The 13,829-nt window shown below is 50.6% G+C and overlaps 1 protein-coding gene across 1 annotated transcript; it reads right to left on the bottom strand.

The window, feature by feature from the left end:
- Positions 1 to 4,123: 4,123 nt before the first annotated feature.
- TPRX2 (tetrapeptide repeat homeobox 2) lies at positions 4,124 to 6,590 on the bottom strand. The gene is made up of 3 exons (XM_054466000.2): positions 6,554 to 6,590; positions 5,543 to 5,712; positions 4,124 to 5,043 (listed from the first exon to the last, which is right to left on the bottom strand). Exons 1-3 carry the CDS (start codon positions 6,576 to 6,578, stop codon positions 4,333 to 4,335), a joined length of 906 nt encoding a protein of 301 aa, XP_054321975.2. The 5' UTR covers positions 6,579 to 6,590; the 3' UTR covers positions 4,124 to 4,332.
- Between the last annotated feature and the right edge of the window lie 7,239 nt (positions 6,591 to 13,829).

The following is a 13,829-nucleotide window of genomic DNA, read 5'->3' as shown; positions in this document are numbered from 1 at the left end:
TGGGTGACAGAGCGAGACTCCATCTCAAAAAATAAAAATAAAAATAAAAAAATTAGCTGGGTTTGGTGGTGGCAGGCGCCTGTAGTCCCAGCTACTCAGGAGGCTGAGGCAGGGGAATCGCTTGAACCCAGGAGGCAGAGGTTGCAGTGAGCCAAGATCGCTCCATTGCACTCCAGCCTGGGAGACAGAGTGAGACTCTCTTTCCGAAAAAAAAGAAAACAAAAAAACAATGGCCCTTTTCCCCCTCTCTCCGATCCTTACAAGACAACGACATTTCTATCTGCACTGCCTCCATCTCCATCCCGGAGCATGCAGGGCAGTATTAAGCTTGAACTTGACCCATTTGTCGAAGGTACAATGAACTGTTCTCATACGTACCCTGAATCCTTTCTTGTTATACTTTTTGGCTACAGGAAATTCTTGTTTTCGCCAAGACAGACATGGGGAATTTCCAAGGCCTGCCTTCTGAAAGTCACCTCGTCCCCTCTTCCTTGGCCCAGTGAGAAGTCCAGATGCTTCCCTTGGGGATGCCCAGAACACAGCCTGGGATGATGAGGAGAGGCGGGAGAGCTTCCTAGGAGATAGTAAAATTTCCTCGGAATTTTCAGTTTCCGAAGGGAGTGAAGGGGCCTGCTTGCTTGGGTGAAAAAGGAGGGAAATTGAATGGAGAAGATATAGCCGGGGGTGGTGGCTCCTGCCTGTGGTCCCAGCACTTTGGGAGACATGGGCTGGAGGATTGCCTGAGCTCAGGAGTTCGAGACCAGCCTCAGCAACATGGAGAAACCCTGTCTTTACCAAAAAAAAAAAAAAAAGCCAGGCGCAATGGCGTGCACCTGTAGTCCCAGCTACTCAGGAGGCTGAGGTGGGAGAATTGCTTGCACCTGGAGGCGGAAGTTGCAGTGAACCGAAATCGCACCACTGCACTCCAGCCTGGGTGACAGAGGAAAACCCTGTCTCCAAAAAAACAGAGAATTGAGGCCAGGAGCAGTGGCTCATGCCTGTAATCCCAACACTTTGGGAGGCTGAGGTGGGTGGATCATCTGAGGTCAGGAGTTCGAGACCAGCCTGGCCCACATGGTAAAACCCCATCTCTACTAAAAATACAAAAATTAGCTGGACGTGTTGGCTAGCACCTATAATCCCAGCTACTAGGGAGGGTGAGGCAGGAAAATCGCCTGAACCTGGAAGGTGGAGGTTGCAGTGAGCCGAGATTGCATCACTGCACTCCAGCCTGGGCAACAGAGCGAGACCCTGTCTCCAAAAACAAGAATTGAGGAGATTAAAAAGAGAGGAATTCTGTTCTACTTAATCCATTCACTTTCTATTCAGCTAATCAGGGCACGTGCAAACTCCATCTTCATTCATTAACAAACTAATCCGTGGCCCGGCCTGGTGACTCATGCCTGTAATCCCGGCACTTTGGGAGGCTGAGGCAGGTGGATCACCTGAGGTCAGGAGTTCCTGACCAGCCTGGCAAACATAATGAAACCCCGTCTCTACTAAAAATATAAAAATTAGCCGGGCATGGTGGCGGGCACCTGTAATCCCAGCTCCTCGGGAGGTTGGGGCAGGAGAAACGCTTGAACCGGGGAGGCGGAGATTGCAGTGAGCCGAGATTACACCACTGCACTCCAGCCTGGGTGACAGAATGAAATCCTGTATCCAAAAAAAAGGAAGAATTGAGGAGATGAAAAAGAGAGGAATTCTGTTCTACTTAATCCATTCACTTTCTATTCCGCTAATCAGGGCACATGGAAATTCCATCTTCATTAATAAACTAATCCATTTTCCATTCACTGATATGCCTGCAGGGCCCTGGAGCACCACTGTCCCTCCCCCAGGCCCAGGATGTGATTCTGAATCTACAGTCAGACTGGACCACCTCTCCCCCGTGCCCCCAGAATGTCCACAGGGGCTCCCTCACCTACAATAGATGGATTAGATTCCTCCCTGCTCTTCCCACACTGTCAGAGTCTGACTGGTGTGAAGTTTCAGCGTTTTTGTGTGTATTTTAATACCAAGGTAGGCTAGATAAGGAGGAGCTTTCATTACATCTTGGAAGTCTGTTCCCCGCACACACGCACAGCCGTCCTCCCTTCCCCCTACATCTGATCTAATTCTCTATCTGCTTTGCTGAGGCTGGCCTGGCCTAAGAGGATTAGAGCATTTGCTAAACGGGACCAGGACAGGCAGGGTCAGAGAACCCGCTGTGGAGACCCAGGGCCAGGACGGCCACTAGGGGGCGGCAGAGGAAGCGAGACGCGGAGAGTGGGGTGGAGTGCTGAGGAGAGGTGTGGAGTGCTGAGGAGGGGGCACTCGTTGGCTTAGCAGGAATCAATGTCCACAAAGTAACCATGAACTTTTATTCATTTTTAAATTTACAATGTCCAGATAAGTTATGAGAATTCAAAAGAATTGAACTAGGTTCCCAGAAACAAAATAAACAGATCAACTGAATCCTATGTACAAGACAAACATATTTTTTAAAAATAAGAAATTTAAAATACCATGTAAAATATCAGACAATAATAAAAATGAAGTACAAGAAATAAATCTACAGAAAGATGCATGCAAGAGTTCTGTGATTAAATAATAACATTTCAGCCAGGCGCGGTGGCTCACGCCTGTAATCTCAGCACTTTGGGAGGCCAATGGGGGTGGATCACCTGAGGTCAGGAGTTCAAGACCAGCCTGGCCAACATGGTGAAACCCCATCTCTACTAAAAATACAAAAATTAGCCAGGCGTGGTGGTGTGCGACTGTAATCCCAGTAATCCCAGCTACTCAGGAGGCCGGGGCAAGATAATCACTTGAACCCGGGAGGTAGAGGTTGCAGTGAGCCAAGATTGCACCACTGCACTCTGGCCTGGGCGACAGAGCGAGACTCTGTCAGAAAAATAATAATAACAATAACAACATTTCATGAAGAACCTTTGTAAAACACCAATTGAATGAATATAAATAAGTACTAAGTCGACTAGACTTTATAAAAATTTCAATTTATCCCAAAAACATTTATAAATTTCATGTCATTCCAATTAAAATTCCAACAATTTTCTTGAAGGAACTTGAAAGCTCAAGTCGGCAACATGGAGAAACCTTGTCTCTACAAAAAATACAAAAATTAGCCGGATGTGGTGGCCCACACCTGTATTTCCAGCTAGTCAGGAGGCTGAAGTAGGAGAATCACTTGAACCTGGGAGGCGGAGGTTGCAGTGAGCCAAGATGGCACGACCGCACTCCAGCATGGATGAGAGAGTGAGACCCTCTCTCAAAAAAAAATAAACTTTTATAACAGTTTTTGTCCATCAAGTCTAATTTTTAAATTGGGTTTTTTCTTCTACTAAAGTATCAGTCTGCTGATGAATGTTTTGAATGCTATGCACAGTGATCTACTTAACAAAAGCAAGAAGACAAGCCACAGAATAGGACATCCTCACAGAATATTAACTCCCAATGGACTTTTATTTTAAAACATCATGGCCGGGTGCAGTGGCTCACACCTGTAATCCCAGCACTTTGGGAGGCTGAGGCAGGTGGAACACTTTGAGGTCAGGAGTTCAAGACCAGCCTGGCCAACATGGTGAAACTCCATCTCTACTAAAAATACAACAATTAGCCAGGCACGGTGGTGAGCACCTGCAGTCCCAGCTACTCAGAAGCTGAGACTCTAGACAATCACTTGAACCCAGGAAGCAGAGGTTGCAGTGAGCCAAGATCGTGCCACTGCACTATAGCCTGGGTGGCAGAGCAAGGCTCTGACTCAAAAAAAAAATTATAAACATTTGTAAAGAAATCAACTACAAAAAATGGGCCAAAAAGACCATGAATAGTCACTATTTAATAAAAATAAGAAAAAATTCAAAAAAAAACTAAAAATAGTCACTATTTGAAAATGCCTAACACCTATATGAGAATTTCTCAATCTCTCAGTCATCAGAGAAATGAATATTACAACCACAACAAAACCACAAGTCATTGGATCAACAAACATTAAAAAGTCTCACAATCCTCAGTGTTGGGGAGGACACTGACCAGAAGGAGGGCTGGGAAAAGCCCTTTACAAACCTCTCAAGCTGTATTCACTAATGCCAAACATCCCAGTGAGCAGCGACTCCAGTCTCAGCAGAGAAATGCTCAGGCTCAATTCAAATGAGAAGCAGGCACATTCACAGCAGAGTCACCTGTGATGGCTGCTCAGTGAAGACAGCAAATGTCCACCTGCAGCAGGGTGGGTAAAGGGTGGTGCATTCACTGCAGAAAGTCACCAGCAGTGTAGATCAGCCACTCCAGGCCCACTGGGATCTGAAGAACTTTGCAGGCACAGGCCCCCTATAAATCCAGTAATGACTTGGGGCCTGAGTGATTTTTGTCCACAGAGCCATCCTCCTCTTTGTACTGAGATGTCATGGTAGAGGGTGAGGATTCCTCGAACGGGTCTAGGAGCGGGAGCAGCTCGGTGAAGTCAGGGAATAACTGGGTGTCTGGCGACAAGTTGGAGGCACAGGGACTCTGAGGCCACAAGGCGCCTGGGGCTGGGGTTGGGAGTGATCCTGGGCCTGGTATCAGTGCTTGGCCTAAGACTGGGTCTGGGATTGGGCCTGGGCCTGAGATGGGGGCTGGGATTGGACCTGGGATCGAGCCTGAGAGTGGGCCTGACATTGGGCCTAAATTTGGGGCTGGGCCTGGGACTGGGCCTGGGATCTGGGCTGGGCCTGGGATAGGGGCTGGAATTGGGCCAGGGCCTGGCCCCGGGGCAGCCATGAGGCCCTCCTGTGTTCCACACTCAGGGCCACCCCAGGTCCGGTGGAGGCTGTAGATCTTCGGTTCTGCTGCTGGGAGGACTCCCCAGGGGCCCAGCTGAGGGGAGATCCAGGAACCCCTGCCCTGCGGGAACTCAGGACCCCCAGGGACGGAGGCAGCGGCTGCAGGGACTAGGGGCGCAGCGCGGGCTCCTCGGCCTCTCCGTCCAGGGACGCGCTGGGGCTGCTGCTGGAGCCGCCGCTCCCGAGCTAGTTTGGCGCGGCGATTCTTGAACCACACCTGGGGGACAGAGGGGACAGGGAGAAGGTGTGAAGGAGGGGCTCGCGCGGCCCGGATGAGCCGCTCGGGGGCGGCGCCGGCCTCAAAACTCTCCGTGTTCACCCCCACCCCGCACCCACCATATGAGGGCCCCCGGCTCCCAGGCCTGGAGAAGGGAGGGGAGAGGGAGGGAAAAGTAGGGGGGGGGGGTGGGAGGGGAGGAGCGGGGTCTGCCGCCAGGAGCCCGGGGGCCAGGGAGGGTTCGAGGGGAGGGACCGCGGGTTCTCACGGGTGCCTGAGGTCCGGGCACCGGGAGACCCCGTGGGGGACAGCCTGGGCCGATCACGTGGGCGGGTTTGGGCTAGCATACAGTTGGAACAGGACTCAGGATGCCACCCGGGTCTACACTGGCGGGACCCCTTGCGTGGCAGGGCGGGAGGTGGCCAGGCCCCGGTGAGTGACAGCGGTGGGAGGCTCCTTGGGGTGACTGGGGAGGGCGGGGTGGGGGTGGGGGTCAGACCTGAAGCTGTTGCTCCCTGAGGCTGAGTATCTCCGCCAGATTCACTCGCTGGTCGTAGTTCGGGTACTGCTCCTTCTGAAAGTAACATTCTAGCACTTTCTGCTGGCTTTCACTGTAGACCGTGCGCTCCTGCCGCTGTCTCCTTGGAGGGTCCCGGGCCAGGGGAGGGCCTGGGGACGGGAGGGAAACAGGTCACAGAAGCCCCCAGGCAGCCCCCAGCCCCCCTAGGGACCCCGTCCCCTGCGCCAGGCCAGGAGCCCAGGCAGTGTGGGCTGGGGCGACACCGCGGATAGCAGCCTGGATCCAGTCCAGACCTTGCACCTCTCTGGGCCTCAGGGTCCACATCTAGGAAATGGGCGCGATAACAGCTCCTGGGAAGGCAGGCAGCGTAGGCACCTCACCTCGGAGCAGACGGGCTGCCTCAGGTCTGCTCAGCCCTCCCCAGCTGCCCCGTCCCCTCCCATCCAAGGGTTATAGGGACCCTGACACTTGCAGGGGCGCCACCACCTGCCCAGTCCTCTGCTCCACTCAACTGCATGGTTTAATTTCTTTCCTTCTTTCTTTTTCTTGGAGAGGGGATCTCGCACTGTCACCCAAGCTGGAGTGCAGTGATGTGATCACAGCTCAAGGCAGCCTCCACTTCCTGGGCTCAAGCAACCCCCCGCCTTAGTCTCCGGAGTAGCTGGGACCACAGGTGTGCACCACCACCCCTGGGTAATTTTTGTATTTTTGCTAAAGACGGGTCTCCACTATGTTGGCCCGGCTGGTTTCAGAGTCCTGGGCTCAAGTGATCCTCCCACCTTGGCCTCCCAAAGAGCTGGGATCACAGGCGGGAGACGCTGTGCCCAGCTGCATGATTTTTCATTTCCCAGACACCACTAAGTTCTCCCCCATCTGCAGGACAGGAAGCCGCCCGCACAGGCCCAGCCCTTCTCTGGCTGCCCAGATCTGCACTCTGCAGCCTCAGCCACAGTATCAGCCCAGACCCCTCACATCTCTGTCCCCGCTCACCTTGGAGATGACCAGGGTCTTGCATCCTGAGTCTTGATCTGTTCCCAAACACAAGTGTGTACTGACAAGGGCTTGGCTCTTAAATCACTTCTCTCCTGTGCCCACCCTAGCCCATCCTGCCAGGACCCTCCCTTTCCCACCCTGCCCTGCAGTCCCGCCCCCCAGAGGAGTTGAATGATGGATTAATCCTTCATCACTGATCAGGTACTGCCTGCCGAGCTGTGCTAGGAGCTGGGGAACCTCAGTGGGGAACACAGCCTTGGTTTCACCCTCATGGGTCCTAGCCCAGGCGAGGTGGTATTCCACATGGGATCAGGGGAGTCAACTTCGTGACCTGTGGTTGGGATCCCCATCTCAGGAGAGGCACCGCCAGCCAGCCCCCAGAAGTCATCCTTATTCCTTCCCAGGGCTGGGGCCCCACGTGATCAATGCCAGTGAGTCTACCCACTCCTCCCGGCTCCCGGGCTGCCCGCCTTGTCCAGCCACCATCCCTCCCTCCTGGATGACCTCACAGCTTCCTCTTTGGTCCTTTGAGGCCGCTCTGGCCCCTACTATTCATTCTTGAAGTTACCTGCTCCCCCAACCAGGAGGGGACACAGGTCTGATGGACGTTTCCATGGACCGCTGCTGATGTATGCAGGGGACCCATGACCTTGGTTCACACAAGTCAGGTCCCTCAGAGATGCATCTGCTGTGTCAGACCCCTGGCTGCCCTCATCTCCTCATAGCAGGACCCACATGGGTTCAGGGGTCAAGGAGATTGACAAGGCTCATGATCCAGGGAGCTAAAAATGACTCATGCAAGGCCGAGCACGGTGACTCACGCCTGTAATCCTAGCACTTTGGGAGGCCGAGGCGGGCAGATCGCCTGAAGTCAGGAGTTCGAGACCAGCCTGGCTAACATGGCTGAACCCCGTCTCTACTAAAACTACAAAAAGAATAGCTGGGCCTGGTGGCAGGCCCCTGTAATCCCAGCTACTTGGGAGGTTGAGACAAGAGAATCACTTGAACCTGAGAGGCAGAGGTTGCAGTGCAGCCTGGGTAACAGAGGGAGACTCCGGCCTCCTCCCAAAAAAAAAAGAAAAATAAATGACTCATGCAATCAATTTCAAAATTCAATAAAACATAGACATTGTTACCATGGGCCTCGCTCATTGTTTTCACCTGCTACTTAGAGTTCTATTGTAGAAAGCAGCATCCCCAGCAATGATTCCTCATCGCACACATTGTCCGGCTTCATCTACAGGACATGCTGGGAACATAGTAGTGACTACAGAGATTTTGCACTGTGGCTATTTATTTGGCCAATAAAGACATAAACAGATGAACAAGCTCACTGGTACTGTTTTGTGAAGATAGACATTTAAATATAAGAAAGTTCTGCCGAGCGCAGTGGTTCACGCTTGTAATCCCAGCACTTTGGAAGGCCGAGGCGGGTGGATCACCTGAGGTTGGGAGTTCGAGACCAGCCTGACCAACATAGACAAACTCCGTCTCTACTAAATATACAAAATTAGCTGGGCATTGTGGCACATGCCTGTAATCCCAGCTACTCGGGAGGCTGAGGCAGGAGAATTGCTTGAACCCAGGAGGTGGAGGTTGTGATGAGCCAAGATCGTGCCATTGCACCCCAGCCTGGGCAACAATAGTGAAACTCTGTCTCAAAATAAATAAATAAATATAAACTGAAACAAAACAAATAGTGGCTGGGCATGGTGGCTCATGCATGTAATCCCAGGGCTTTGGGAGTCAAGGGGGGAAGATCACTTGAGGCCAGGAGTTCGAGACCAGCCTGGGCAACACAGTGAGACCTTATCTCTACAAAATATATTAAAAAAAAAAAAAAATTAGCCAGGCGTGGTGGTATGCATCTGTAGTCCCAGCTACTTGGGCGGCTGACGGGGGGTGGATGGCTTGAGCCCAGGAATTCGAGGCTGCAGTGAGCCATGATCAAACCACTGCACTCCAGCCTGGGCGACAGAGTAGAGACCCTGTCTTGGAAATAGATAAATAAACAAATTGTAAAACAAATAGATGGTATGTTTACAAGTTCGCTGCGCTCTCTTAAAAGGTTGCTTAGTATCTCATTGTGGCATCCTTCCATCATTGTATCTATATTCTGCTTCCTTTCTGGAAATATTTTACCATAGTTGCACATTTTGTTCCACTTTTAGGTGGCTGGGAACACATTATTCACCAAGGCAGATGATGGCCCTGCTGTCAACAGGAAGGATCTCACAGTTTTCTTGGTCTATAAGATGTGAGTAGATGGTCCCCCTCTCTATAATTTCTAAAATAAATTAAATGTAAAACTTTGCATATTCGAGGCCAGGTGCGGTGGCTCATGCTTGTAATCCCAGCACTTTGGGAGGCTGAGGCGGGCGGATCAAGAGGTCAGGAGTTTGAGACCAGCCTGGCCAACATAGTGAAACCCCATCTCTACAAAAAATTAGCTGGGCGTGGTGGCGGGCACCTGTAACCCCAGCTACTTGGGAGGCAGAGGCAGGGGAGTTGCTTGAACCCAGGAGGCGGAGCTTGCAGTGAGTGGAGATCGCACCACTGCACTCCAGCCCAGGCGACAATTCCAGACTCTGTGAAAAAAAAAAAAAAGAAAAAAAAAACTTTGTGTATTTGATTGTCAAAGATTAAGACGAGAGACTCTAGCTGGGTTTAATAGGTGAAGGGGTAGAGAATCTGATTATTTCCCCAGAAATGGTTTTGGAGCACAGGTTGTTGTTTGTTTTTGTTTTTGTTTTTGTATTTTTGGTTTTGAGACAGGGTCCTGCTCTGTTGCCCAGACTGGAGTACAGTGGCACGATCACAGGTCACTGCAGCCTCGACCTCATGGGCTCAAGCAATCCTCCCACCTCAGCCTCCCAAGTTGCTGGGACTACAGGCACCCACCACCATGCCCGGCTAATTTCTTTTATTTTTTGTAGAGACAGGGTTTTGCTCTGTTGCCCAGCCTGATCTCCAACTCCTGGGCTCAGGCGATCCTCCTGCCTCAAACTCCCAAATTGCTGGGATTGTAAGTGTGAACCACTATGCCCAGCTGGTTGGTTTTTAAGACTGACTTGGTGAAACCTGTCAATGTCAATCAGCTAAAAACCATCAGAGGGACACCAGTAGTCAAGCAAAGTAGGGCTTATTGTCTTGTTGCAAGAAGGAGGAACACAAAGGGAACCTTTGGGGCCTCTCAGTAAGAGGGTGTTTGAAAGGATGTTTTAGATTGATGTGAAAGGAATTGTGGCTTTTGCCCTTGCTTCTTTTTTTTTAAGACCGTGTCTGGCTCTGTTGCCGGCACGATCTCGGCTCATTGCAGCCTCTGCCTCCCGGATTCAAGCGATTCTCCTACCTCGGCCTCCCGAGTAACTGAAATTACAGGCACCCACCACCACACCCAGCTAATTTTTGTATTTTTAGTAGAGATGGGGTTTTGCCATATTGGCCAGGCTGGTTTCAAACTCCTGACCTCAAGTGATCTGCCCACCTCGGCCTCCCAAAGTGCTGGGATTACAGGCATGAGCCACCGATCCCAGCTGCCCTTGCTTTTAATAGCAAATGTTATAGGATTTGAGTTTGTTTGATAATTTTGGGAAGGGTTCAAAACAGAGTAACTTTTATACCTAAAAGAATGCAAACCAAAAAAAATGTTTAAAAACAGGAAAAAAAAAAGAATTTAAATCAGGGAAGCGAACAAATATTTGTGCACTAATGTTCATAGCAGCATCTTTTACAATAGCCAAAAGGCTGAAACAGGCCAACTGTCTATCAAATGAATGAACAAAGTATGGTCTATCCATGCAATGGAATATTCTTCAGCCTTAAGAAAGAAGTTTTGGCACAGGCTACAACCTCCATGAACCTGGAGAGTATTTATGCTAAATGAAATAAGCCAGGACAAATATTGTATGAGTTCACTCCCAAGAAATATCTAACATAGACAAATTCATAGAGACAGAAAATAAGTTAGAGGTTCCCAAGGGTTGGGGATGGGGAGAATGAGGAGTTCAATATTTGATAGGTACAAAGTTTCAGTTTGGGGCCGGGTGCCCTGGCTCACACCTGTAATCCCAGCACTTTGGGAGGCTGAGGCGAGTGGATTGCTTGCCCAGGAGTTCCAGACCAACCTGGGCAACATGGTGAAACCCCATCTCTACTAAAAATACAAAAATTAGCCAGGCGTGGTGGTGGGCACCTGTAATCCCAGCTACTTGGGAGGCTGAGGCAGAAGGATCACTTGAGCCCGGGAGGTAGAGGTTGCAGTGAGCCAAGATAGCACCACTGCACTCCAGCCTGGGCGACAGAGCGAGATCCTGTCTCTAAAAACATAAAAGTAAATAAATAAATTAAAGGTTAGGATGGTAAATTGTATGTTATGCCTATTTTACTGCAGTTTTAACAAATAAGAAAAGTGGTTTTGCTCTGGGTTCGATGCTGTCGGGAAAAGAGGGTCACTCTGATTCTCTTACCTTGAAGGTGAGGAGGATGAGGAGTGCCCAGAACTAGGGTTTTTGTCTAGAAACGTGTCACTTGTGTTGGACAGAATAGGAGGACACGGATCTCTTTTGTGATTTGAACAACATATTTTTGTGGTTTGAACTCTCTGGGTTCAGACATGATTACAGAGAGCTCAGGGCAATACAGAGAATAACCTTGTCTGTTTGTGCTTGTTTCTTTGTTTAAATCCAGTTCTTGCGCCATGCATTGTGTTTTATGAAGTCCTTTCTTTTTTTAATAATGTTTATTTGTTTACTTATTTATTCATTTATTGAGATGGAGTTTCGCTCTTGTCACCCAGGCTGGAGTCCAATGGTGGGATCTTGGCTCACTGCAACCTCTGTCTCCTGGGTTCAAGCGATTCTCCTGCCTCAGCCTCCCGAGTAGCTGGGATTACATGCGCCCTCCACCACGCCTGGCTAATTTTTGTATTTTTAGTAGAGATGGGGATTCGCCATGTTGGCCAGGCTGGTCTCGAACTCCCAGCCTCAGGTGATCTGCCCGCCTCAGCCTCCCGACGTACTGGGATTACAGGCATGAGCCACCACACCCAGCCTGAAACCTCTTCTATCTAAAGAGAGAGCACGGAGGCCTGGCTGTGAGTGCAAGGCCAGTCCCTGGCCATTGGGGGCTGCTTTTCTCTTTCTGATATTTCACCAACCCCCTTGTACTGAAAATTCCGGGCACAGTGTCTCAGAGCAGCTGGGAAGCCCTGGAGGTCCTCATCATTATCAGCTGTCTGACCTTGAGCAAAAGCCTTCCTCCCTCCAGGATCAGTTTCCCCACCTATACAATGGGCCTGGGTGGATTCAGGCATCTCTTATCATGACATCTGCTCAGGAGGGGACCTGGCACAGAGAACCCTCCCTAATCCCTCCCCTGGCTCCCCTAGTTTGGAGAATCCTCCCCAGTCCCTGCAAGTTTGTCCCCAGGGCATTGTCACTAGTGGCCCTGCCTCACCTCACCTCCTCCCTGCAAGAGATACTGATCAAACATTATTACCTTGAAAACCAGCCTCCTCCCCAGCCCCCACCAATGCACCAAGTTTAAGCCAGCAATCTTCTTTTTTAATTTTTTGTTTTCTGTTTCTTGGTTTTTTGAGACAGAGTCTCCCTCTCTTGCCCAGGCTGGAGTGCAGTGGCGCAATCTCAGCTCACTGCAACCTCCGCCTCCCACGTTCAAGTGATTCTCCTGCCTCAGCCTCCCAAGTAGCTGGGATTACAGGCACCTGCTACCCACGCCAGACTAATTTTTGTATTTTTAGTAGAGACGGGGTTTCACCATGTTGGCCTGGCTGGTCTCAAACTCCTGACCTCAGGTGATCCGCCCACCTCAGCCTCCCAAAGTGCTGGGGTTACAGGAATGAGCCACCGCGCCCAGCCATAAGCCAGCAATTTTCAAGGTCTAGTTGGCATCAGAGTCTCCTGAAGAGCTCCTTAAAACCCAGATCCCTGGGTCTCACCCCTAGAGTTTCAGTTTCTGATTAGCAGGTGATGCTGACGCCACTGAGATGCAGCAGGAGCCACACTTTGAGAATGGCTATGGTCAGCTCAGCGGCAAGCCTCTCTATCCACCTCAGCCCCACACCTGGCCTCTGTCTCAGAGCTTGCCTTGTTTAGGGACAGGAAGAGGCCGGCAAGCCAGGGCAGGAAGGATGGAGACTTGAGCCAGGGCCGGATGGCATCAGACCTTGGAGGAGCTCAAATGTTATTCCCAGAAAACAGAAAATAAGAGAGGGGTGCAGAAGTAGGAAGACATCATAAGCTTGGGAAGCCGGGCGTCGCGGGGGGGCACAGCAGGGAGAAGAAAAAAAAATAGGAAGACAGATACAAGAAATAGAGGCCGGGCACGGTAGCTAACGCCTGTAAATCCCAACACTTTGGGAGGCCAAGGCAGGCAAATCACAAGGTCAGGAGTTTGAGACCAGCCAGGCCAACATGGTGAAACCCCGTCTCTACTAAAAATACAAAAATTAGTCTGGCGTGGGTAGCAGGTGCCTGTAATCCCAGCTACTGGGGAGGCTGAGGCAGGAGAATCACTTGAACGTGGGAGGCGGAGGTTGCAGTGAGCTGAGATCGTGCCATTGCATTCTAGCCTGAGTGACAGAATGAGACTCTATTTAAAAAAAAAAAAAGAAAGAAAGAGAGGGAGAGAGAAAGGAAGGAAGGAAAGAAAGAAGGAAGGGAGAGAGAGAAAGTAAAAGAAAGAGAAAAAGAAAGAAAGAAAGAAAAGAGAAGAGAAGAGAAGAGAAAAGAAAGAAAAGAAGGAAAGAAAGGGAGGCCGGGCACAGTGCCTCACACCTGTAATCCCAGCACTTTGGGAGGCCAGGGCAGGGGTTGTGGGGATCGCTTGAGCCCAGGAGTTTGAGACCAGCCTGGGCAACAAAGTGAGACCCCATCTCTACCAAAAATACAAAAATTAGCCGGGCGTGGTGATGCATGCCTATAGTCCCAGCTACTCGGGAGGCTGAGGTGGGAGGACCATTTGAGTGTGGGAGGTCAAGGCTGCAGTAAGCTGTGATGGCATCACTGCACTCCAGCCAGGGCAACTCAGCAAGAACCTGTCTCAAAAAATTAAAAAAATAAAAATAGAAAGCACAGAAGTTTCTTGAACCATGCTTGAGGAACAAAGTAAAGAGATAAGAAAGTGTAGAAACTGAGCCGGGTGCAGTGGCTCACGCCTGTGATCTCAGCATTTTGGGAGGCCGAGGCGGGCAGATCACCTGAGGTCAGGAGTTTGAGACCAGCCTGGCCAACATGGCGAAACCCCGTCTCTA

This window comes from Pongo pygmaeus, chromosome 20 (genome assembly GCF_028885625.2).
Source record: "Pongo pygmaeus isolate AG05252 chromosome 20, NHGRI_mPonPyg2-v2.0_pri, whole genome shotgun sequence".
NCBI classification, from domain to species: domain Eukaryota; kingdom Metazoa; phylum Chordata; class Mammalia; order Primates; family Hominidae; genus Pongo; species Pongo pygmaeus.
This window is presented reverse-complemented; position numbering and strand designations above follow the sequence as displayed.

What these genes read in the sequence shown, in the direction of transcription:
- TPRX2 (XM_054466000.2), bottom strand. Translation starts at nt 6,578, where the DNA reads ATGCAAGACCCTGGTCATCTCCAAG. An exon ending in AGACCCTGGTCATCTCCAAG is followed by an intron (nt 5,713 to 6,553) that starts GTGAGCGGGGAC and finishes TCCCGTCCCCAG; the next exon opens with GCCCTCCCCTGGCCCGGGAC. An exon ending in TCAGGGAGCAACAGCTTCAG is followed by an intron (nt 5,044 to 5,542) that starts GTCTGACCCCCA and finishes TCTGTCCCCCAG; the next exon opens with GTGTGGTTCAAGAATCGCCG.